Source organism: Strix uralensis, chromosome 19, assembly GCF_047716275.1.
Source record: "Strix uralensis isolate ZFMK-TIS-50842 chromosome 19, bStrUra1, whole genome shotgun sequence".
Lineage (NCBI taxonomy): Eukaryota > Metazoa > Chordata > Aves > Strigiformes > Strigidae > Strix > Strix uralensis.
In genome coordinates this window covers 8,897,366-8,923,164 of record NC_133990.1, presented here as the reverse complement: position 1 = coordinate 8,923,164, position 25,799 = coordinate 8,897,366, and the positions used below count along the sequence as shown (strand labels likewise).

At 47.7% G+C, this 25,799-nt stretch overlaps 1 protein-coding gene across 12 annotated transcripts; it reads right to left on the bottom strand.

The window, feature by feature from the left end:
- Positions 1-1,843: 1,843 nt before the first annotated feature.
- EXOC7 (exocyst complex component 7) lies at positions 1,844-25,291 on the bottom strand. 12 transcript variants are annotated; one of them, XM_074889052.1, is made up of 22 exons: positions 25,119-25,291; positions 24,275-24,340; positions 22,955-23,139; positions 22,189-22,294; positions 21,435-21,657; positions 19,976-20,143; positions 18,908-18,919; positions 13,836-13,928; positions 12,776-12,844; positions 11,318-11,463; positions 10,844-10,996; positions 10,052-10,150; positions 9,360-9,422; positions 8,971-9,037; positions 6,507-6,545; positions 5,093-5,158; positions 4,250-4,370; positions 3,732-3,827; positions 3,380-3,443; positions 2,811-2,852; positions 2,504-2,637; positions 1,844-2,098 (listed from the first exon to the last, which is right to left on the bottom strand). In XM_074889052.1, exons 1-22 carry the CDS (start codon positions 25,176-25,178, stop codon positions 1,996-1,998), a joined length of 2,175 nt encoding a protein of 724 aa, XP_074745153.1. In that variant the 5' UTR covers positions 25,179-25,291; the 3' UTR covers positions 1,844-1,995. The 12 variants fall into 12 exon arrangements, with proteins under 12 accessions (XP_074745153.1, XP_074745157.1, XP_074745154.1 ...); XM_074889056.1 differs by lacking the exon at positions 12,776-12,844 and having other exon boundaries at positions 25,119-25,290; XM_074889053.1 differs by lacking the exon at positions 18,908-18,919 and having other exon boundaries at positions 25,119-25,290.
- Between the last annotated feature and the right edge of the window lie 508 nt (positions 25,292-25,799).

The window sequence follows — 25,799 nt, the reverse complement described above, 5'->3', positions numbered from 1 at the left end:
AAAACACTGTCCAGCACCTGCCAGCCTTCAGGGGCTCTTGGAGCTGACAGAGGAAAAAACCAGCTAGCACTGAAGTTTCAGGTTTCCTCAAGCATTTGAGATCTGAGAGCAGGATGGCTCTGGGGTGGGTGCTGTGAGCCTGCATGGCCACACATGAGAAATAGCCAGGCAAGAGCGATCATGATTTGAACCCACACAGCGGTCCAGCTCTGGGCTAGACAAGCCTGACAAACCTTTTTCAGGCATCTGCTACACCACTGAGAGCAGGTAGTGTTTCAGACCATGCTCAGGCCCAGGCTGAGGAGGAAGAGGAGACCAGGGGTTCAGAAAAGCCAGGAGCTACCCAAAAAAGAGCTGTCTGGAGGCAGCAGCCCAGGCAAGGGGCTGGTTCTGCCACAGCAGGACCCGTGTTCTCATCCAGGATCTAAGATCCAACTCCATGCGACATAGGGTGAGATGGGTCGTCACTTCTCTGGCCCGGGGCAGACCCTTCCCAGGACGTGCAACCCTGACTTCCCCAGGAAACAGCCCGGCTCACAGCCCTGACGCTCACTGCACAGAGCACCCTCCCCTGCTGGGAAAAGAAAAGGCAGCTGCACAACAGCAGAAGGGTTAAAATGCAGCTCTCCACCTTTTTGCCATCTGTTCTCTCCCCCAGTTTCATGCCGAGGTCTGCCTTGCCCTCTCCACCTCCCCGTGCTCTGTTTGCAGCGCCCCAGACAGTGACACAGCAGCTCTTCCGCTGCCGGGCTCATCAGACACCAGCATACATTCACTCCTGAAAACAGGCTCAGGTGAACAATGGATTTGCTCCAAATTGCAAAGTAGCAGCTATTGTGAGCACTCCCAGCTCTATGGAAACCCTGTATTTCGAGTGTTACCATGGGCAAATAATGGAAAAGATCCCACAATAGAGCACACAGCAGGAGTGAGTGAGGTGGGAGCAGGAGGTGCCTGGCCAGAGACCACAGAAACAACATACGTGCCCCAGAGCTCCAAAAGGCCTTGGAGTGAAGACAGAGTCCAGCTCCTGCATCACAGCCTGCCAGAATCACTCCAAGGCACGCAGGAACGGAGCACTTGTTTCTCATGTGATGCAACACACGTTAAATGAAGGAAACAGACTTGGCTGCGTGCAGGAAAGATACGTTTGATTTAAGACAGGAGATGAAGAAAAGCAGGGATGGGAAGAAGGTGCTCTGCAGAAATCACTATGGGAACACTTCTACACACACTCTGCCTCAGGTCAGAGGAGCAGCAACCAGTCAGGACACCACAGAGCTCCCTCAGGTTCTCACTGCTCCATCGTGACTCCAGCCTGCCAGTGCCTCACACAGCAGAGAACCACTGCTGGGGTAGCTCACGGAACTTTGGGGGAAAACAGCCCCTGTACGTCACCAGACTGCAGGCCTGCCAGGCACCGTCCCGGCCAGACACCACCACACCACCGAATGGGCATCGCGCCCCATCACCGAGCTGAATTAGTTAACAGTTGGAAAATCCTTTGGGATCCTACAGAACTGAGATTCCCAAAGCCCATCAGGGAAGCAGGCAGCACCACTGAGAGCTCACAGCCTCCTGCCCTTAACAGAAGGGCCGTACACAAAAGGTTGGGGTGTCTTATTTGTTCGTTAGGGTTTTTTTGTTTTATTGTTGTTGGATTTTTGGTGGGGTTTTTTGTTCTTGTTTTCAGTTCTGTGGGTTTCTTTTGCTTTTTGGGGTGGGTTTTTTTTGTCTGCTGCATATCAAAGCATTAACATTTCTACCCAGGCCTGAAGATGCACAAACAGCCCACAGAGCAGCCTTTTCTCCAGATCCACTGAAGGCAAAACCAGCCAGGAGGTAGTGTTTCCACAGGTTTATAAATTTGATAAATACAAGTATAACACCCTGCCCACCACAATGGGGCAGGGGAGAAGGGAAGGGAGTCCCAGCAGTTGCTGAGAAAGTGCTGACTTGTACTTGGCAGCTGGAGAGTACACAACAGCTTGAGATCTATGCCGATGTGTCAAACAGCTTCTCGATCATCTCCCCCACCTGGTCGACCTGGTATTTGATGTACTTCTCAGGGTTCTTGGTGAAGGGCACGTTGCCATATCTGCAAAAGACGACAGGTGACAAAGGACTGGAAAGCAGCAGAGAGACCCACGGGCCTCTCCTGTCACAAATCAGCTCCACTCCAGCACACTCCACTTAAATCTGACAGGGCATCTTGTAGGGAGCAAGTGACCTGGTTACAACTGGTCTCAGGGTGGCTCAGAGCTTTGTACTAGCTAGAACACCTGCACTCACCCTGACCAAGGAATCGGGGTGACATCAGATGTTCACAACTAGTAGAGATCAGCTTGGGGATGTTTTAGTGTGCAAGGGAGAACAGCTAAAACAGGACAGTAGAAAAGCTAAAACAGGACAGCAGAAAAAGTACCTCAGTTCAGGCTACTCTACGCCCCAAAGACCTCAGTAAATCCAAAGGAGAGAGGACAATGTTGCAAGAGGTCGTCACCTGTTCAAGAAGGCACCATAGGTCTCTTTCACAATGGTTTTCTGTGCCTGGCGGATTCTGTCCCGTTGCTCCATGTCTGGGATTGCCCAGGCCTTCTGGATCTTACATAGCTCCTCCAGCCCATCATTAAAACCCTGTCCAAAGTAAAACTCAGTGAGCACCCTGTCTGCAATCACAGCTCTACACGGAGTCTGATGTTTTTCCTGTCCACTGCTGATCACCAACAGAGAGGTTTCCTCCTTAGGCAGATCTTTGGTCTGTCCCAATCAACTAGGGGATGTTCTTATGCTGTCTAACACCTCCTTACCTTAAAGCGCTCCTTTATCATCTGCCGCTCCTTATCCTTGAGCTGCAACAAGGAGAGAAAGGATTTTATTTCATCTCCAGAAATAAATTTCCAACATCGGTGTTTGACCACAACTCCCTAACCAGTTTAAGTAATATCCTACCTACTTGGCTTGAGTTCCCTCTCCTAAAGCAGGGAGGAGAGCGCTGCAGCGAGCATCACACCCTACATTCAGCAATTTGCTTTCATCTGAAGTAGGTTTAACGAGGGTAATTTTCGGACAGAACAGACATAAAAATAGACTTCTTTATGCTTCCAGCCCTTTCTAGGGGAAGGTCTCAGGGTTTTGCAAATCCAAAATAGAAGCATCGGCTCAGATGAAAATGTAAGAATGGAGGCAGAGGTTAAAAGACTTGTATGAATCTGGGGCAGGATTGATTAGAAAGCAGTGCTGCTCTCCATCTTGTCCCAGCTACAGTATTCACTCTGCATGAGATAGAAAGAAGGTTTCTGGGAATTTTTTAAAATGACAAAGGAGATGTTTCTGGCCATTTCTATTATGTCAAAACCATCCTTGCCCATCCTCTCACCTTCACTCCTGGCTGAAAGACAGGCAGGTTTCTCTCCAAGATGTGTTCTGTCACCTTCAACCAGCTGCATGTGAAATGAGATAGGGAAGAGGCAAAGAGGAGTTACTCATGCCTCACCAGAACATCTGTGTCTTCATCCATGACCCAAAGGTCACCTCAGACAATAGACACCCCAAAACTTTCCAGTGACCCCTTCCCAAGTTAGATTAATCATTTGAAAACCAAAATATTGGCTTTGGTTTTAGACAAGTTTCTGTTTTCGGCTAATGTCTCCCACTGCTCCCGCAGCATTGGCTCCCAAGTAGATCTCCAACTGACAAAACTAAGGGAAGAGCAGAGGATGTCACCTGACCTGCGCTGGTAGGTCTGGATCTGCTGTTCAATGAGCTCCCGGTAAGACCTCTCAGCTGTCTTCTGTGTCACAGCTACCAACTGGATCAGCTCAGACCTGAAAGAACAGAAAACCTGAGGAAGCACGTGAGCCAGCTGCTCTCAGGGCTGCAAGCAGGATGGCAACATTTCAAGCCCCTATCAACAAGTTCTCTTCTGCCCTTTACAATAAAAGGCACCTTGAAACGCACACATTGGGAGACAGAAGCTACTCCAAGTTACTTTCTAAAGCCATGTTCTCAGTCCTCCCAATATCAAAGGATTCTCTACAACCTAAGGCATCTCTGATGCTTTTATCTTCCACTCTCATGTAATGTGATGTTTATAATAGTGCAAAGCTTTCAGAAGGGCAGTTTCAAGAATGGAAGAGCAGATATGAGAGAGGCTGGAACGTAAATGCACTCAACGCAGAGCCCTGCTCCAAAACCATGCTTATAATCAACCGGGACTTCAGGGAGATTTACCCAGATACACACTTACTTTTCCAGAGATTTCAGAATGTAGTTGTAGTTGTTGTGCAGAAAAATGGCACTCAAAGCTGGGTCTTCATAAACCTTGGATTTACTAAGAAGGTTAAGCTGCAAGTTGCCCAGCACTTTGCCTTAAAGAGGGAAAAACAGAGAACAAGGTTTTGCACTGACACTTCTCGTTAGCGACAATCCAAACAGAGCAGTCTGTACTGTCACTGTGGGCCCACAGGGCAGTGAACAGCACAGCCCCAACTGCAGGTGCAGACAAGGGTACAATCACTTGTGCTTAATCCTACAAGCCTTACACAGATCTTTCCTCAGCAAGTCACCAAAACCTCTCTGCGAAATAGTGCCTTTGTTGCAACTAGCAATACAGTGCATCCTGTGTTCAGAACAAGTCCCAGGACTTGGGCACAGCCTGACCACAATGCAGGCTCAGATCTCAAGGAAGCCAAAGGACCTGATCTCACTGTAACAGATTATCACGAGGTAGTACCATGAATTCATCTCACCATCTTACTGTTAAACATGGGACTGAGATTTTACAGAGCCCCTTTGGCAGCTGGGAGCCTCTGTGGGGTTGATGGTGCAAAGTACTTAGTGAGAATGGTTTGAGGCAACTGATCACAAAAGCTCTGCAGCACAGCAAGCTGCTGCACTGTGCATTGCCCTGTCTAAATGTAACAGTTAAACTCCCAGTTTGACCCTTTTTTCCATCGCTCCCCTCAGACTCCAGCTCAAACATGGAAAGATCACATAGAGTAAGAGACACAGCCTGTGTTCTTTACCCAAGAATGAGCTAAATGAAGGACAGCTGGTGGGGCAGAAAGGGGAAGGTGTGCAGAGTACTCACAGATGTAGGTGCTCAGCAGCCTCCTGCTGAACTCTGAACTGTAACTACTAGCTGAAGAGCTGGTCTCTGAAAAGAAAAAAGTCTTAGGCCAGTCAACATGCTATGGGGAAGGGGGGTATGTGTGGTCAGCCTGCCTCTATTCAAACAAGCCTCATCCCTGTTGCTATGGAATTAGTGCAGAGCTCCCATCGACAGTGAAATTAGCTCCCTGCTTCAGTGCCGACTGTCAGCTGCTTAGCCAGGGTGAGGGTGGAAGAGCTCTGCACCCCTCAATCCTTGTATCTGCATCAAGTGCTGAGCACCCTGGCAGAAATCTCTCCTTTCCCTCCTAGTGCTCAGAGGACACCCTCTTGATGAGAAATAGAGTCATTAAACACATCCTCCCCATCCTTCCCCCACCACCTGGAAAGGATTTGTAAGCACTAGAAATTGGCAATCGGAGAACAAATGAGCTGGAGCTGTTAACAGCAGGCACACAACAAGAATTGAAACAAGCAGAAGGGCTCTGGAAAGTTTCAGCCATCCCCATGGTTGCTGATAGGGCCTGCTTGGCTCTGTACAAGGGACTGCACCAGCATGGGAGCCTGCCCTTACAAGCAGAGACTCCAGGCTGGCACATGTTCCTCTATCTGTGCACAAGAGATGGCTTTCTGCCCTCAAGGGCTTGTGGGCACGGGTCCCACAGGACACGTGGGGTAGCTATCTCCTCCTCCCCCCACCAGAGTGTTTGGCAGCCAGGCCTAGTTCGGGTGGTCTGAGTTCATAGGCACCCCATGGGAAAGGTCTTGAGGCTCCTGTTGCTGGGAGTTGGACAATAAGGAGCTGAGCACACGTGGGACAAAGCATGATACCAGCTGGGCCAATGTGCTACCCGTGCCAATGAGATTCAGTGCCATGAGAGTGTCTTTAGCCTGTTTCAGCTCATGTGGCACCCCTCTTTGTCTGCTGGTGACAAGCCCTCCCTATTCTTTCCAGCCCACTGGCAGGAGTTACTCATCCTCCCCTTTTTCCCTTTTCAATTATGTGTTAATTTATTTACCACTCCCGGAGGGTAAAGAATTAACATACATCACCAGAGTCCGAGGCAGTATGAACAGGTACGTGTGGGTAAGTGTGCTTATCTCTGGGATCTAAAGGAATATTGTATGTGTCCCCAAGAATTACAAAGATTAGGCAGAGAGAAAAAGGGAGGGAGGAGAGAGGAAAAGAAATGCTCATGTGGCATCCCTCACTGTCTGATGGTGACAAGCCCTCCCTATTCTCTCCAGCCCACTGGCAAAAATTACTTACCCTCCCCTTTTTCCCTTTTCAATTATGTGTTAATTTATTTACCACTCCTGGAGGACAAAGAGTTAACATACATCACCAGAGTCCGAGGCAGTATGAACAGGTACGTGTGGGTAAGTGTGCTTACCTCTGGGATCTAAAGGAATATTGTATGTGTCCCCAAGAACTACAAAGATTAGGCAGAGCAGAGAGAAAAGGGGAGGGAAGAGAGAGAAAAAGAAACGCAAAGTGCAAAAAGACAGGTTAGAGACCACCATCCATTTGAGAACAAAGCAGATATTAACACAGAGCAGCCACAGACAGCTACACAGGAGAGCAGGCAGGAGTCCCTCCAAGGCCACAAGCAGAGTGGAGATCACCGAGGAAAGGCAGAGTCTAACCTCCTTCACCTGCTAGAGACATTGTATTGTCATTGCTTGTATTTAGCAAGACACCTCATTCCAATTCAGCTCAAACCCACTTTCAAGGCAAAGGAAAGCTTCCCCTCATGCCAGTAGCAGTTTACTGGTCCTTAAAATGAACTGCAGAGCCCACATAACCTTCCCAAGCACCCAAGCAAAGGCATCCCACCCTCAGTCTGCACTTCAGCATCCCTGTATGGCTCCACAGGGACCTACTGAGCTGTTCGGTGGGCAAGAGCAAGGGATCAGCATCACTGCATTTAACTGATCAACTTGCTTTTGCTACCACTTGAGACAAACGTCACAGAAAAAAATTGCATGTATTTCTCACCCCTTGGGATCACTGTGGGAGTTACCTAACGCAACTCCAGACACCCACACCTGAGCTAGCAACTGAGAGCTGTCATTAGAGAGGCACCCTTGGGGGCAAGTCCCCATCCCAAAGCAGATGCCTCTGGTCACAGAATCAACTCCCCCCTTAACCACCACTGACATCATCACCTCTGATATGATGATGCCTGGTTTAAGGTGATATCAGGTCCACAGCCAGACAGGGACCACAACTTCGCCAACATTCAGTAACTAGCATCACTCAAAATAAGACCAGCTCTGCCCTGCATGGGTGCCCTGTGCTGGGTCAGGCCTAGCTTTTGGAGCAACAGAGCTGTTCCTGCATGAGGATAACACTGGCAGAAAGCAGGGAGCATCTGGCAGCAGACAGTCTCTAAGGCCTGACTGCAGACGGAGAGGACATGATTTACAATACTTGGATTGTGGGTCACCTCATGCATGGCTCTGAGGTACGACACCTCAGCCTAAGTTACCAGATCTGTTACAATTACATTGACTTCAAGCTTTAATAATTGAACAGACAGCAAAGAGCCATTTTTCTCAAGCTGTCTTTACACAGCAGGATCCCTCTATACCCAATGGGACCACAAGCCACAATTAAAAACTGTGTCGTGGATATGGTCACATTTTGTTATATGACCAATATAAAAAAATAGAAAAGCCTAGGCTACCTTTTGAATCAGCTCCTATGACAGATCTCTACTGCATGACAACATGTCAAGGCTTTGAAACAACAGTACTGACATCACCATTTGGGGAAGGACGTGGGAAACAGTTGGTTTCTCCAAGAAAAAACTGAAACTACTTCTTTGGCCAAGGAAAGAGTCAAGGCCTGGGAGGCTTTGAACACACTGAGCTTGCAAGTGGAGAGGGCACGAGGCAGTGGCTACAAGAGATGCGGCAAGAAGCAGAGACATTCTAGCTTGAGTTAATTTAGAACTGGCAGAATTTTTCAAGCAGGAATTGCAGATAAATTCTGGAGGCAGCTGTAAGCTTCCCCCTTCTGCTCCTCAGGGGCTCCCTAACCCTCTCCAAACACCAGCTAGTGGCCTGTACCTCCTCAGGTCCTTGCACCCTTGAATCTCCAGTTCTCCACCTCTCCAGCCTGCTCTATTCCAACCTACTTGAAAGCATGAGCTCTGCCAAGGCCAAGGGCTCACTAGAGAGCTGGGAGCTGCTGCTCTGCACAGAACCAAGAATCATGCTCTAGCTGATATGCAGCAGCATCCTGTTACATGAGGCAGCAGCTCTCAGCTTCTGATCTATGTATTTCTTTCTGGAATTAGTCTCCAGCATCCTGGAGAGCAGAGCTAAAACTTGTCTTTGCTAGGGCACACAAATAGCTCAGGAGTCCCAGCTTGGCCATAGCCAGATGCTGAGGAGAATATTCCTGCTGCTGCTGTCATACTCTGACCAGAGGATAAGGCAGAGAAAGGCGGCATTTCATCACCACCCAGCCTAACTAAAGCTAACTCAGCTGGACCAATCACCCTCACTCCAATACAGTCACTGAGGACCAGCCCAGTGTCAGATTTGAAGCTAAATGACTAAGGCATCCTCTCCTGATACACAGAGCACATAGGCAATAAACACCATCCCAAGAGTACCCGATCGGAGCAAGTGTGGAAGGCCAGCAGGGAAACCCTCTGCATCCCTTGGAGTTCTCCAGATAACCAACTACTTGGTCATGGCAGATCGGAGGACAAGACAAACCACAGGGTGAAGGACAGGAAGAGAACAAGCTCATAGCAATGTTGAGGTTTGATCTGTTTAGGGACTATGTCCAGACAATTTGGGGAAGGAACTGCATGCCCAAACAAGCCTCACGCATGTATGTACCTTGCGAAGCCAGCATGGCACCCGCCGTCTCCTGGAAATCCAACAACTGCTGTAGGAAAAGGATGGCCTGGAAGCAAGGGAGGGAAGTTATGAGCAGCCGACATTGTGTCTCCTGTGCTCTGCTATTAAGGATCATGAAGGACCACTTGTCCCCACACACTTAAAAGCCTTCAAGAAACAAATCACTACACTCCTTTGAGTTGCTGCGTTTTACCCACACAGTCACATCGTGGCTTAGCAAGGGTAACTAGCTAATCTCTCCATGGAAGCCAGTTAATTGCCCTTCCAATACCAAGACAGCTTAACTGAAGAAGTTTCCCTACTGGTCTTTTTAAAACCTCTTCAGAAGCCGTTTTTCACAAGGGATGGTTCAAATCATCATCACGTACATTACTGGTGAGTTCGTGAACTGTCCCATCTTTTGGCATGTTATATTCCTTGTCTGGGTCATTCTAAGGAGGGAAGAGAGAGACATAAGGTAAGCATGTAAGGAAACCAAAGGCACCTACAATACAACTGCTGCTGCAAGTGAGCTGTAGGCTTGTTTATCCAGCCTCTCTCAACATCCTCAGACCTGGCTCTTGCAGTGCCATCTCCTGGTGTTCAGAAACCACAGCTCCTATGCACTGGCAGCTCAGAACCACAGGGGTTTGTTCAGCATGTGACCATCAGATGTTCAGCTCACCTACTGGGCAGGGCATTCTCCAAGCCCACTTTACACAGGGACAGTTTAACAGGAGTCCTCCAAAACTTTTCAAGTCAGCAACTTTCCTTTCTTTTTAAATAGAATCAAATTATGAGACTGACTTGATATCTGCAGAGGCCTGGAAGCTCATGTCAAATTATCTGTAGTATGCCTGTTAAGGATCTTAGGCAGAGGCCTTCTGTATTTGAACTCAGGACCAAGCATTTGTTTGGTATTTGCAGCTGACTGTCCAATGTCATCCTGCAAGCTCCTGCTTTAGAGTCAGAAACAATGTGGTCTCATGGAAAACTGAAAGCTAAACTAGGGGTTCTGCTCAGAAAACCCCTCTTCCAAGCCTGCTGGTTTTGCCAGAAAGAACATTGAGGAGAATCCTACCTTAATGTTGTCTGCAAACTCTTCCAGTGCCCTTGCACCAGTGGTCTCCATGGAAGTGATCAGCCCTGGCAGTTTGTTCTTAGTGCCTGCTGCAGTTCCCTGGAATAGTTCCGTAACAGATCAGAGAAGGAAAACAAACAGTATCCGGACCTTCATCCGGCACCTACCCTCCCTGATCCCCCACCCCAGCATCTCACTCTCAGTTCCCAAGTGCCAGGAGAATATTTACAGAACCATCAACAGGTGAAATCCTGCACTCTTCTGCCAGCCAGAAAGGGAAGATGTTGTGACCCTAACGGTGACCAGGACTTGCTACCTCTCACATTTCCTCTTATGCAACCTGATACAGGAGGTTGGTGCATCACAGTCACCAGCTGGAAGCAGATGGAAAGGAGCCTTGCTAAACCTTGATGCCATCATTGATACCTAGAGAAGCTTGTGGCAGAGCCCAAGCAGGCTCTCCTCAGAGCAGCCCATCTCCCAGATGTCAGTGAGCACAGTCTAAACTAAGCTCAACAATATCAGAGATGAAACACCTCAGAGGCCATGTATACAGCAGAATGTAGATGGTCCATCACTGTGTCATGACTTGACCTGAAAAGAACTGCTGCTGCGAGATGCTGAGTTCTAGTTCACCATCACAGAAAGGAACAAGCTGCATTTGTGTCACTTCCAGTCCTTGCTGGAGGACAGACGCAGCATTGCTTCATTCAAAACCACTGTGAGAATCCCTTTCAAAAAGTTCTCCAGAAAACCCAAGCCACAGACCCTCTCCAATCCCATCACGCTCACCTGCAAGACCTGGTCAAATTCTGGCTTCATCTGCTTTAGATGCTTAAGGATGGGGAAGATCGTGAGCACAGCCGAATAGTCGTGCCGGATGATGGCTTTCCGGGCAGCCGAGACAATGTTATCCCCCTCCATGATCAAGTTATCTAATGACTCCTGCAACAAAAGCCAGAGAGTCAGAAGGAAGCAGCATGGCTTTTGCCCAGGCAGCACAAGAGGCTCAATGCAGGATATCCGTTAGGAAGCCGATTTAGCTGATGGTGGGTCATTTGTGGTACCCAGTGAGTGACACTGAGCACATGTTCTCCACGGTCTGTGCCGGCCCCTGTTCCCTAAGCAGGTCCTGGAGGACAGCCCCAGCAGTGCTCTTGGGCACCGACAGCAGGTGGTGGAATCCACATCCTCACAATGAAAAGGAAGGAAAAAAGACTGTGATTATCCTTTAGAAGAAAAGCCAAGCAGAGAGGCTTAACTGACCTGGATGAGAGAATCAAAGGTCTTCTTCTGGTGGTGCTCCGGGACGATTTCTGTCAGGAGCTGGTATTCGCTCTGGGCCAGTTTGACAAAGGCACTAACGCAGTGAATGTACGCATCAATCTCGATGTCGAAGACGTCATCCCTCCCTGTAAGTGCAAGAGGGCTTTAAGAGAGTGAAATTCACACAGCTTCCAGCAGCTCCGCTCACTCCAAGGCCTTGGTTTAAACAAGGAGCACAAGGTTCTTCTGGAAAAGGTGGTTCTGGCTTTGCACCCATCCTTTTGTGAGAACAAGAATCATCTTCTTACCAAACCTGCCCCCTGGGTTTGTGCCTGGGAAGCTGCCAAAGTCACCTGCAGTTCAGGAAACAGGCACATCAGGACACTGGCTCTTTCTGGCCTCATGACAGAGGGCAAGTTTGGAGCTCTTCTGGGATACAGACTAAATTTAATCAAAGGCTTGAACACAGAGTACTAAACTCCAGAAGGTCTGAGGTGAATTATTCAACATCTCTGCTTGTATTTTTAGAATTCTTTATCTCCATCCATCATGCAGATGAAGAACTGCCATTTTGCATCAACATTTCTGGGAAATCAAGGCTGTCCTGGAAGGCAGCCTTTTCCCACAGGCAGAAAGGGAAGATAAAAACCAGGCAGATGAACATTTAAATCCTACGAAGCAGGAGTATCAGCACAGCTAGGTGAGCTATCTGCCACACAATGCTGCATATAAATGCAAATATTCGAGTCCTAGCATACCAATGTCTCAGACAAAGATCCATCAAAGAACCTACATGGCAGGCATGAGAAGTGCTGGTATGATACAAGGGCCCACACCAACTCATGCCAACCACTAGCTGTGTCAGCAGGACTCACGCCATCCTGCATTACTCAGACTCCTGTAGTAACTACTACAGACAGTAAGATTACACAGAGGGGCCTTCTCTAAGCTACGGGCCGCTGCTGCTGCTTCTGTCCTCCCAGCAATATCTGCAACCTTTGATGGAGAAAGAACCAATTCTTCCCTACACTGACAGGTCCCTCGGGTTGATGTTTTAGAAGTTACGGTCAGCAGGGAACACGCAAACATGATGTGGTTTTACAGACTGTCCATGGTGGAGTGGGCCGCTGTATTGCACACCACGTGTGATCCCTTTCCAGTTTGCTTCCCTTCAGCACCGAACAAGCCAGTAGCTACCTATAGGAAAGTGTCCCTCAGCATGGTGGCCACCAGTCTTTGGTTGGACAAAGTTGGGGTTCCCTGTTTGAGGGCTTGGGGTGTGTGTGATTAGTAGGAGTGAATTCTACTGAGAAGAGCCAGAGCTTCTTAGCCAGAGAAGGCCCATGCTCCAGGACTGCCCACGTAGATGAACAGCCACTGGCTACAAAACTACTGTGAAACATGCTGAAAAGAAGGGATGTTAGCCAGCTTGTTATGAAGTGACAACATGGTACTTACCAGCAGCCGGCCCATGCTTGTCGCTCAGGGTATCGGAAAGGTGTTTAACTCGTAAATCATGCTCATGACCTAGTGAGATGTCAGCCGGCACAAACAGAAGGCGCAATTTATCCAGGGTGGTTACAGCATGGATGCTCACACTGGCTGGAAGCCGCTTCAAGCTTGGCTTATTTGATCTGTGGGATACTTTTTTCCCTACACAGTCCCAGGAATGCTACCTGACCAAATCCCTTTGTTGGTCTATGTAACGGTAGCAACCCTTTGAAACCTGATGAGAAGTGCGAGTTAAGTCATTTGTTCGGACACAGGAGTCCCTTGAATCTCCTGCCATAAGTTCTGAATGGAATAGTAGGCACCAGAAGTCCAATTTGTACCCACAACCATTACAAATCCAAACTCAAAGCCCATCTCCTGTTTAGCACAGGAATTTTTTTCCCCCAAATGAGTGATGTTAGTCACCACCTGGGATTTATTAGACTACAGCGTAGGGGCTGCAGAGATCTACTTTGGATGCGTACATAGCAGGAGGCAGAAAGGTCTTACAGATGCTTTGAAGCAAGTGACCTCTTCTCCCTTATCTGGTACAACCTCTATAAACAGAGGAGATCAGAATACATAAGATGACCGTTTAGGTAGGTCTCCACAAAGAAGATGTACAGGCATGATGCACTGAGCTAGCTGTGGTCTGACACTTCAGCATCAGGTTTGGAAAGGTCACTAGGAAACTGAATGTCTCAAAGTTCAAGCAAAAAGGTAAGAGAACAGAAACACCACAAGCAGATGTCATCAGAGCAGAGCTTCCATTAGCCAGGTGGCTATGGTGGGTCAACTGCTTTAAGGTAACATTCCTCTCCACCTGTACTCATGTTTAGAGACTTTGAAATTCAGACACCAAATTCAGAAAAATAATTTGGCCCTCCAGCATCTCCTTGGTTCCCCAAGGACAGCTGTACCTATCCAATGCTGTCCACCAAGCACTAGGCAAATGGAAATCCCACCTGGAAAAGCAAGGCTGATACACAGAGAAAGTCAAGGGTGAAGTAGCTAGAGCTGTGATTACCTTCCATAGGAATGAGGTTAGAGGCCCCCTTTTTCCCATCTAGACCATGCTGAGAGTACTGTTTCAGAAGGTTCTGAGCCTTACGGATCGTGCCTGTCACCAGAGCCAGAGAGAAGAGACAAGACCTAGAAAATGAGTGAAAGAAAACAAACCCAGAACACCAGCCCTCCACCAGCAAGTCACCTGGGCCCAGCAAGAGGATGCTGGGCACCAATGAGCATGCTCAGTACAGGAACGTGAACCCCAAACTCATGTCCAAGTGTGCAGATACAATGGCATTTCCAGACTGTTTCCCTGCTTCGAGGGTGGGGGCATGAATTCCAGCCAGGGTTACAGAGTCAGGGAGTGCTCAGATCAGTTCTGTGAGGTGGTATGGCTAGGTGAGGAAACACCATCAGAGAAGGGAAGCAATGAAGCACCCTTCCCTGCATCAAGTTTAAGCCGGTACTCTGCATCCAAGCGTACAAAGTTTGTTGCTTTTCCTCAGCTATGGAAGCAGGGCTTTGCAGTACAGACAATTCCTGTCTGGCAACATGTTGCCTGCTCCCCAGAGCCACAATGCAGCTGCTTGCTTAGAGCTACAGAAAGGTGCCTTTCCAAGGGGTATTTTCTGAGCATGCTCAATACAGACCCATCAGGAGCCCCACAGCCAAGACAAGGAATGATCTCTGGCATTACAGGAAGCGATAAAAGGGAGACAACCTCTGGGCTTGAGAGAGCAATTGCAGCAGCAATTCCCATCACAGGAATCATAGAATAATGGATGCTGCCCACCCATGTCTAACTCGCATTAAGTCACCCTAATCCCCAAGACACTTCTCTTCTAAGGAACTGCAAATCAATTAAAACCATGGAAAAAAAAAATAACACTGGGTTAAAAGATTTATACTTAACACACACAAAAAACAGACAGAACTGAACAAAAGCCAGTGCTGGATATACAGCTAGAAAGCACAAAACAAAGCATTAATGTGACAACTGAAGACTAAGCACTGTTTCCACATTAAAAGGTTAGTCGTCATGCAACAAGCTACAATTATCACAAGCACATGGACACCCTCTCACAGCAGAGCTTTGCTGTTGCCTGCACAACAGGGAACAGAAAGTTTTGGGAAGGTAGAAGAAGTTTCTATAGGAGACCCAGATGAAACAGAACTGGGCTGAGTAAATGAAGAAGGATCCAAGAAATAAAAATGCTGCTGCCAAAATTACGAATTGTTCTTCCGCTTTAAAGTAATAAATACTTCAAACATGCAGAAAATCCCTACTACCACCAGTTACTGTGAGCCACAGTGCAGCCTGGAAATGAGTGTTGGCTGCCCAAATGCCAAGGACTGCTATCCTGAGGGGATGCACACTGCTGCAGAACAGCATCCTGCGGTGGGGGACAGCTTCATCCCATGAAGGGATATATGGCAGGGGGAAGGAAACTTCAAGTCCTCCAGACAGTGCATCTAATGGGGAAGAACAGGAGAGAGGCTCCTACTGAATCACCAAGCTGCCTTGACCTGGCGCACTTACTAAACAACAGAACATGGCTTGCAAAGCGTAACGTTTCACTGGCAACATTTTTCTTCTTATCACTTCAAAGTGTTCTCAAGCACTTAAAGAAAAAAATAATATCCATAAAACACATTCTTCTAGCAGGAAACTTCTCCCCTCTCGACCCACAGCAGGGAGGTGGGAAGACTTATGCCCTTGCTGTGCTGATGCATTTGCTCCTAGTTTCTGCCATGTGATAAATAAGAGGGCTATGCCTTCTCTTTCAAGCCTCCCAACGCTCTTCACACCCAACACTTCCACTTTATTCTTAGCTACTTTCAGAAACCTTCAGAGCTTGAAAACAACAGCAAGTTCCTCTGAGCAAGCAAGGCTGTAGCAAGCTCTGGAGATACACATTAAGCTCTTTCTTACTGCTGTTACCACGGCCCAGCAGATGCAGAGCAGCTCAACCCACGTACTGTTCTTCTACCAGTTCTTTCATCTTTCCCACTTTCAAGCATCCAGGGGGAGGGAAAAGAATAAAAAAAGAAGGTAAATTGGTGTGAAAACCAAGCAGACAGTACAACCGCTGCTGCTGACAATAGGACCTCACTTCACAGGTATGCAGGGCACATCTCCACAGCCCACCACTGACAGTTTATTCTCAGATGAGAGCTGAAACGCCTTTGCTGCATTTTATTTGCATAAGCACAATTACCTGTGTTTACGCTGACACACACCGAGTATTCAGTGGTCACGGGCACCACTTCAGTGCTGCTGTATCCCTCTTACTTAGCATTGTAATTAGGCTTTAATGGATTCTAGTGGAAGCCAAATGCTTTTGTTCCATGATTGTTTTCCCCTATTAGGCAGCTCGCAAACCAAATGGGGCTGTTTCAGTTACTAATGAAAACATCACATTCAAGCTAGGCAGTGATCAATATGGGAAGCAGGAACAGGGTCTTTATTCTGCCACACACAGACTCCACTGCCTGCCTTCAGGTAGCACCTCACTGCTAGGTAAACTGGAACACTAAGTACACTGGAAAAAGGCTCCCCTATAGCTTGAAAAGAGCCCCCAGAACCCCTAAAAGTCAAAAAACACCTGAAACTTTTATTCATGTCGCCCAACTGTTAAATAAAGTGGCTTTGGGGCATACATGAGGCACAGCTTTCCAACTGCACATTGTTCTCCTGTTCTTCTCTTCTGTTAGGCAGTTTTCTAACCAAGCAGAAGCAATGCATCCTCTTTTCTTAAGCACCAGGTGCAGAGTCTGCATAAAAGTGGCTAAAGCTCTCTGGCTGTTGCTTGTATACAGCCAGGCTGGGTGCCCCTACCAGCATCTTCTGGCCCCATCCTTCCCCAGCAGTGCAGAGCTTCTGAGCTACCTGCTTCTCTCAAACCAACAAGAGAGCACTGGGTCTACAGGCATCACGAAAAAGTGGTATTTTATGTGCATGTCTGCAGCAGGATGACTTGGGAATCTGAATACATTTGCCCTCCAAGACAGACTGATGATATTTCAAACAGCAAACTACTAAAAAAAAAAAAAAAAAAAAAGCCCACCGATTGCTTCATCAGTTCAACTTGACTTGGCAAAGTTTCATTTAAGAGGAGACAACTCTGCTTTAGAGCCATCTCCAACAGTCAGATTTTCAACTGCATGCTGTAACAACAGGAGATGATGGTACAGGGTACACCAACAAATAAAACAGTTGCAGAGAGATGAAGACCCTCTGAAGCAACACATGGATATGGAGCATGTTCTCCAGAATGCAACACAGTACTTGGGGGAGAGGGGGGTTCTCTGCCTTGTTACCCTGTCCCTAATACTTCACCTTCCCTTTAGCTGTAGCCTCTCTTGCGCTTTGCCTTGTGGGTAAACAAGTTACAGCACATCAGATTTAGTTTGTTATTTATCCCTTGCAACAGGTTAAAGTGTGCATTGGGGTGTGCACTGGGATATTCTTCCTTAAGGACTAAGGAAGTCAACTCACTTGTTGGAACCGTGAGAAAACCTCCTTGTCTGAAACCCAAATTGGCAGAACTTGACTTTACTTACTGAAGCAATAGCACAGAAAAACATTTCTTTGTCCATAACTGAACAAAGGCTAAAACCAGGGGAATCCACCACCACCAGATGAATATTGTTATGAAGAGGGCCACTGTGCCAGTGCAAAGAGGGTGTAAGACCTCCACCTCAAGAACTGTCCTTGAAAGCTGATGGAACTGCAGTAAAAATGGTGATCTCTGCTCAAAGACTATTTTTTTCCCCATTTTTAATTTCACAGAAGTACAATTTAGTAGCCGTAAGAGACGGCTGCTGTATGAGGTTTAACCACCACTGTCCTTCAAGAGCTACAGTTTGGTTCTCTGTCCTTGTTCACAGAAGATTGGAGACAAATCAGCCACTATTTTTTCTTGAGATTGACAAAAGCCCAATAGATCATTTGAAATGCTCTTTCCTTCATACACTGTCAGCTCTAAGTGCATTCAGACAGTGTTCTGTGCTTTCTGCCTGGCCCATCTCACAAACTCCAATTAAACTGGGCAAAAAGATGTGAAAATCTCCTGGTAAATCTACAGCCAAGACATTCATCATGACAAGTAATTTTGGATGTCCAAATGCATCCGTTTTGGAGGAGCCCTGTTTGTAGGGAACAAATGCTTGTGCTCTCAAACGTGGGGGCTCCTTTCTGCACTCTCTATGCGAGCATCCAAGATCTGAGACTCATTAAAAAAATCCTAACGATTTTTTTTTTAAATCTGCCCCTGAAAAAAAATATCCTCCATCTCTCACTATTTACCTAGAGCATAGGAGAGATGTTATCATTTGTCAGGTTGCTCAGATATGTTTGCTGACCACGCTGACTTCACAGCAATCAAAACCCAGGGACCTTTTCAGTATCAGAGGATAACTGAGAACTGTGGACCACATCTGAAGCACCCACCACCTGAGTTCCCCATGGCTCAACTACAGACCCCCACATAGCATCTTTCCAGTAAAGAGCTACTGAACCACACAGAAATAAATTTTACCTATTGTAATCACACTGTTGGGCAGGAACCTCTGTTCAGGAGCTGAACACAAACGACTGCCATCAAGCTTAGGAGCATTTTTGAACACTGTTTTTTGCCATCTGCAGCATAGCTAGCTCTCCTTAGCAGGAGGATATTGTCCTCTACAGGTGTCCCAACACTGGAGGCAAATTCTTATGCAAATAACTACCTGCCAAAGTCCAGAAGAAAGCCAAGTGTGGGGTGAGAGACATCTCCTTGTCAGGTGGTTCTCTGCTGACAGGGGGAAAAATCCACTAAAATTCTCAGACTACTGCATTCACCAACTGCACCTCACACATCAGCTTTCAGGAATAGCTCCAGGGCACAGCAGCAATGGTACAGATTGATTTTAAAAGACCAGAGGGATGATCTCTGGATGTCACAGCCTTCCCCAGACAGCCCTCCCACTCCCAATATCCCAGGCACACCCTTTGCTTTAGCAAGAAGAGGCCCAGCAAAGCCTCTTCAAACACAGAAGGGAAGAGAGTGACCACCAGGGCCAGCACACACACACATAGACGCACATTACCTGGGATGAGGACTGCATTCACATCAGGATTATAAAAATAAACACAACACAATTAAAATGGGTATTTCTTTTCCTCCCTTTCCCCATCCCATCCATTCCCAGTCCCTACCCACATGTATTATTCTCCTAAACCCAGTAAGAGTATTTGGACAACACAGGAAAAAATATTAGGGTGGGAGAGTATTGGCCAGGTGAACCCACAGAAATACGAGCTTTTCTGACTTTCATCACTATTACAAAGGAGACAACGGGGTGCTGTGACACACAGAGGTACGACATCACTGTGCTGCTGTGGGAGGTACTGGCTAGCTTCTGCCGGCCCTCCTCCTGGCCCTGCTCCCACTAGATGGCACATTTCAGAGACAGAAACTCCAGCTCTGTGCTCCGGCACATGGGAGTGACCGGCCTTACAAGCTGCAGAAAATCCAGCAAAACTCCATTATGAGGAGAGGTGGAATAACCCACCAGCCGCATTCACAGCTCTTCCAAAGACAGGCTGAGGCAAAAGCTTTAACAGCCCTTCCAAAATTCAGACAATTTTGGATCTCATTTGTGTAGGCGCCTACTCGGTCCCCATCTCAACTCCTGATGAGTTTTTGGTTGCCTAGAATAATAATCATTTATTCATAACTAATGATTAAAGTGATGTGTTTTATCAGATCGGAGTTTTCTATTTTGCCATGGCACAGTCTATATTCTGTATTCCAAGGCTGAGGACAGGTGTTCTCAGATCATATCCTTTTATAGCCCTCTCAGGTCTCTTTTTACTTATCTCCTTTGTTAAGGCAACGGCCTTTTCTCTCCCTGTATACATGACCCCTCTCCTCCCTTTACATCGCCCAGAGAACAAACCTGATGAGTTGACAGAGACAGAAAATGTCTGTAACCTCAATGCTGAATGCAGGGCAGAGAAGAGGTGCTTATCTCTGAAATCTCACCCCTGCTCCTGTCCTAAAAGCACATTTTAGACACAGAGGCTACCTCAGAAGTGAGAAGGCCTGCAGGTATGCGTTTGATATCCAAGCAAGAGGATACACAGCACAGTGATCGCCTGCTTTGGCGACTCACCCGGTCTCTTGATTGGCTTTTTGGTGGGGGTGTCCTTCCTTTTGTTCTGAATGGCAGGGGAATACGGCACTCCCGTGGAGGAGCTGTTCTTACGGAAATGGTCTTTCAGTCCCTTGATGGAGCGGTCAAGCTGGACAGAGCGGATTTGGAAGTAAACAGTCATGAAATCTAAGGAGTCAAGGTAGAAACAAGATTATAAGCAAACAGGGAACATGATATGGTAAAACAAACCTTTCCTGAAACACTGTGTGTCCCTAAGGGCACTTACTAGCATTGATGTGGGACCCCAAGTAAGTGTTTTTCCCTTTCAGAGCCTCTCCCATTTTCTTCAGAAACAACTTCTTCCTTCTCCTGCAGTATTCATTCCAGCCCTCCCACCACACACACCATTAAGTCTGTGCACCACTACCAAGAGCACATCAGTTGTGGAACTGCTGGGAAATATTTGTGCAAACATTGCCAATTCAAGTGCTCAGTTTCTAGCATGAGAGACTTTACACACTTCTCAGGATTCAGGGCACTGAGGAATTAAATGAGGTGTTCATCATTTGAAAGCAGAATATAAACTCACTAACAAAATATGCTATATATGCTTGAGCTGCCTTTGATCATGGAAAAATTCTTAAGAAGCTTTTAAAGACGTTCATCATACTTAGTAAGCACAGTAATCCCCACTCAGAAGTAAATCATTGAGGTAGGGGGTGCTTCTAGTAGCTGTATATATGTGAAAGTACAGGTTTCCTGTAACAAGTCCACAAAGTCGTTCCCTCCCAAAGGAAAAGTTAATAAAGGAGTATAAAGCTATAGGCATATTTTGATGCTTCAAAACAGGAAAGAAGAGACATGTACTGACTGAATTAAGTCTTCTGTGCTGTTTTCCCCCTACCCTTGGTCACATTTAATACAGAAAGCTCTGTTCATAAATAGTTCCCAAATAGGAATAACTGACCGGTGCTCACACATTTACAATACCTGAGCACTAGATAGCTGCAGCTCCATCAGAGGGCATTACGGATGCAAGTCAAATGGATTTCTGCTATAGCACAGACTATGCATTAAGATAATTTGCGCTTTATTTACACAGCTCTTTCTCTCGTCATATCCATCAGGAGATCACTCTGTTCAACGGACAAACCATCACTTCAGTCTCACTACAAACACTGTAAAAAAAGCAGGATCTGAACGTGACTGAAAGGAGACTGAACTACTCACCCAAAAGGTGCCACTAAGGCAGTCCCCAGCTCTGCTCGTGCTGCTAGCCACCAACAGCAGCGTGACTCGTGGTTTGTTAGCCACAGCAGCACCTGAGCAGAGGCTTCATGGCTGAAGGTGTGTGATCTACAAGCCAAGCTGTGCAGTGCTCAACACTCTACTTTTGGTCCCAACCACATGTGGTAAGCAGTTGGAGAGCACTCACCTGATACAAACCTACAAGGGAACAACATGCAGCACTACGAACCTTGATTCCTGCCGTTTTCCACCAGCCAGCCAGAAATGCGGATGATATCATGCAGGACACTCTCCGGGAGGTGCTCCAGAGACATCTCCTCCTGCGTCTCCATTTCATCGTCCCCACTGATCAGGTCCAGGATAAGGATGGGTGGGACCGGCTTGCTGTGTCGTGTCATCAAGCTGCGGAACTCCGATTCCAGGGACTCCTTGCCCCTCTCAAAGAGGGATTTCTGGCACAAAACAGAAGGGCAGAAGCAGCACAGGACTTCTGTAATCAGTCACTCATGAGTATTTCTGCATAAGAACGTACATTCTGCAGCGTTTCTAACCACTGTTAAGTACTGCATGCTTCAAACTCCAACAATGCCTAACTAAGAGACTTTTAAAACAAATTAAATTAAAAAAAGGCTTGGGAGCTGCTCAGTCTTCAAGTGGGATTTAAACAGATCTCCCATTCCGCTCAGGCAGTTGAAGGACTGACAAGAGCTCCTCAGGAGGAGGTTCAATCAACTCCACCAGATGTACAAGATACACTTTCAGAAGTCCTGCTGGCACAATGCATAGAGAGGGCAAAATGCTGCAGACAGAAATGCTGCTGAGTGCAGGCTGAAACAGAAGCCAAAACAATTATTTCTTCAGCTGTGCCCAAACACCTCCTTCACCAGGCAGCAAGCCCGTCAGCCTCTCCCAGCAAGAGGGCAAGCAGCAGGGCTACGTCTGGCCCTCTCTCATCCATGCCAGGTTCCAGACCCACAACCTACCACACGATTCAGCTCTGGGCTGTCCGGATTGTTGTCCTGGAAGTATTCCACCGCCTTCTGGATTTTGTCCATGCAGTTCAAGTATTCCTCCAGCCTCCCAGTGGGGCTGAAAATAAACCCAAAAATAAAAAGCAGTGCCCCAAGAAGGAAAGAAAGAAGATATCAAAAAAGCACTAGACCAAACTCAGGGTAAAAGTAACAAAGAAAATTTCAATTCCCTTTTCTTCAGCTAGGATATGATCATGGGATTTCCTTTTGCTTCCACTCAGTGCCACATGAGAATACCCAATCCACATAGGAAGTGCAAAAGTACTGATGACTGAGCAGCACACAACCCTCAGCCTTGCCTTCCTCTCCCAGTCAGGCCCTGATGGGAAGGTAGAGGAAGCTGCACATCCCACCCTAGAGAAGGACCATCACAACACCCTCCTGGAGACTGAAAGCAGGTTCCAGAACAGTTCTGATTCGTCCTGGATGCAGCGACAACATCAACAGGGCAGGAAGGACCTTTGAGAAAAGGGCACAGGAAAGAAGAGAAGCCACCAATGCTCATAAGATTCACATGGCAGCATGTCTACAAAATCTGGAAGAGACACCAGTGCAGAATCTGAGCAGGCTTTGCCCTCTAGGGATTGCTGAAGGTCAAGTCAGGCAGCTTTACTGTGGTCTGATGGTGGGGAAAGAGCATGAGAAGAGTATGAGGAACTTCTACCCCAGAAGTTCAACAGGATAAAGCTCCCCAGCAAGATCTGGCTGCTCAACTCACCCTTCCTTTATGATCTTCTCTGTGTCCTTAGCCACATGGTAGTAACTGATGACGTGATCCAAGCAGGACAGAGTCTTCTCCACATTCTCCTGCAAGCGCTGCAGGTTCTCTGTCTGTTTATGGACAGGGATGATGGAGTTCTCCAGCTTCATCAAACGACTTTCAAAGGAGGAGAGGATAGAAACCTACATGCCAAGAGAAGAACAGAGAGCTAAGGACATCCTTTCACATGGTTCTGAAAGCTGAGGACATCCTTCCACACGGATGCATACAGTATGGTAATAGTTAAAGCAGGGCAATTGGGGACCTTCAGGTCCCAGCTTGTTTTTGGGCTCTGCTACTAATTTGCCATAGCTCCTTATGTGGGCTGTCTAATCCCTCTATGTCTTAATTTCTGTTAATAATTACATGATTAAAGATCACCCGCAGATCACCTGCCATACAGATACAGGCCAATCTTGAATTAAATGTTTGTAAAATGTGAAGATAGTGTTCCAAGACAATACTAGGGAGGAGCAAAATTTTATTTGACAGCAGAAAAGAAATCCACAGGAACTTCCTGCAGGTGCCCTAGATAAAAAGAGCAACAAAAGCATAAACCGGCAGCCACTTTGCTCCACACCACTAAGACCTAAACATGAGATGCGCAACATGAAGGCACAGGACCAGTATAGTGAGAACCTTCTTTTCCATTATAGACATTTGGTTTTTATAAGGGACTGCGATATTGCTTCTGAAAGGTGGAAAACCTTGGTAAGCTTGTAAAGAGTGCTTTAATGTCATCTTTTCTAAGCCAAAATATAATTCTTTCAAAATTCACTCCTATGTTATGTTTTCCACACTTCTCTGGCAGTGCCTCTACGACTTTCTTAAAGCATTGACCCCAAAACTGGACATAATATACTAGCTGAGGGCTTACAAGCAATTAGAGCACAGTAATTACTTTCTACCTCTTGAACAGAACACTCCCAAAATAAAACTCCAAACAAGACCTGACTTTACGAAGCAACAACATGATGCTGTTGCACAAACTAGTCTGGGGTCTATTAATACCTCTTCCTGAGAGAGAGGGCAGACTCTAAAGAGACGAGTTCAACAGCTCATTTGAGCCTTCATCTCCCCAGGAGAGAAGCTTAGGATTGAAACATTCATTAGTTTTCCCCTCTGCCCAGCCACTGAAAAGTAAAACACAGATGCAGAGCAAGTGCTTCATTACGCTGCATTCCTCAGATGGGCACAATGACACCCTTGAAACAAACTGTCCTAAGAAAAAGTAAATCCAGGCCCAACATTAGGGCTGAACTTCAAGGACCTCCTCACCATGTTCTTTGTAAGCTGGTCACTTTTCTCAAGGCTCTCTTTGATAAAGGACAGTGTTTCTTCTTCCTGTCAGTAGAATGAAAAAAATAGTCTTCAATTCTGAACACTAAGCATTTAAGTCTCTAAACATTACATGTAGATTTTTACAAGTCCTGGTAAACACAGCAGCAAACCACGTTTGGTCTGATGCTGAGGCCACATTTTAACACGTCACCTCTTAACAGAAATCAGGGCCACTGACCCAAGGTGAGAGACACATAACGAGTGAGGTTTTTATGGATCCCTTTGATACCAGCAGCCTTAGCACACTAAAGTCACAGCACAATATAAAGTTAACGCGTTTACCACAGAGGCACACTGACTCAGACAATATCCTTCCCTGCCACGGCACAGCACAGGTGTTGCACAGGCACCATCCAAATCCCATGCGCAACCGTGAACTCAAGTGGCCAACGTAAAGCAACCACTATGGTCTGTTTTCAAGTCACCAAAGCCCTGAGATAGGGGGGGAATAGCAGCCTGCAAGGGCTGGCCTCACAGGCTGGACCTGAGACCCTGAAGAGAGAGCCCCCAGAAGCTACCAGGCCCTAAGAGGGGGGACCCGAGGCCCGAAGCGGGGGGGGCAGAGATACCCCTTCACCGTGAAAACCGGGGCCCTAAGCCCTGAAGAGGACCTGGGGAAGCTGCCAGGCCCGGAGGGGGGTAACCAGGTCCTTAGGGAGTCCCGGGACGGTCCCAGGCCCGGTGAGGGCCTCCAGGCCAGCTCCCAGCCCCGTCTCCTAGGCAACGCGCTGGGGGCGCGGGCGCAGGCAGAGCCCGCAGCAGGTCCCCAGCCCAGTCCCACCTGCTTAAGCTTGTCCTCGATCTCCCTCCTGCGGGCCGACACCTCCTCGGTGGGGATCATCCTGCCGCGGGGCACCGGGGCCGCACGCCGCCGTTCGGTCCCACCGCAGACACCCTCTTCCGCCCTCCCGTCACTGCCGCGCCGCCATCTTAGGAGCGGCAAAACACACCGAGCATGCGCAATACAACCAGCCGCCATCTAGAGAGTGGCCGCCATTTAAGCAGGGGCCGGAAAGGCACCGGCCGTGAGGCGCATACGCTGTCGTCCCAGAGGGAGGAGGCGCTTGCGCACTGCCCGCCGTTAACTGCGAGTCGGGCACTGGCAGGACGGCCGCGGCGCCATGTTGGGGGTGGTGAGGGGGGGGTCTTAGTGTAGCGCCCTCTTTCTGTCAGGGCTTGGCTCCCCAGGCCCGCCATCCCCGCTACGGCCTGGTCGAGCCGAACCCCTCCTGATGTCTGCGACATCCCCACAGGACACGGCGTCCTGGGGGAAGTCTAAAGCCACTCAGCTTCTCCGCTGCCAAGCTGTGGGGGTGGCCAAGCCCAGGCCCACTCTGCCACGCACCTGAGGGTAGAAGCAAGGTGTAGAAGAAGATTACAGGGGTTTGGGTCCAGGGAAATGAAATTGTAGAATTTTGAATGTGAATTATGGAAATATAGGCATTTGCGGGAGTGCAGGTCA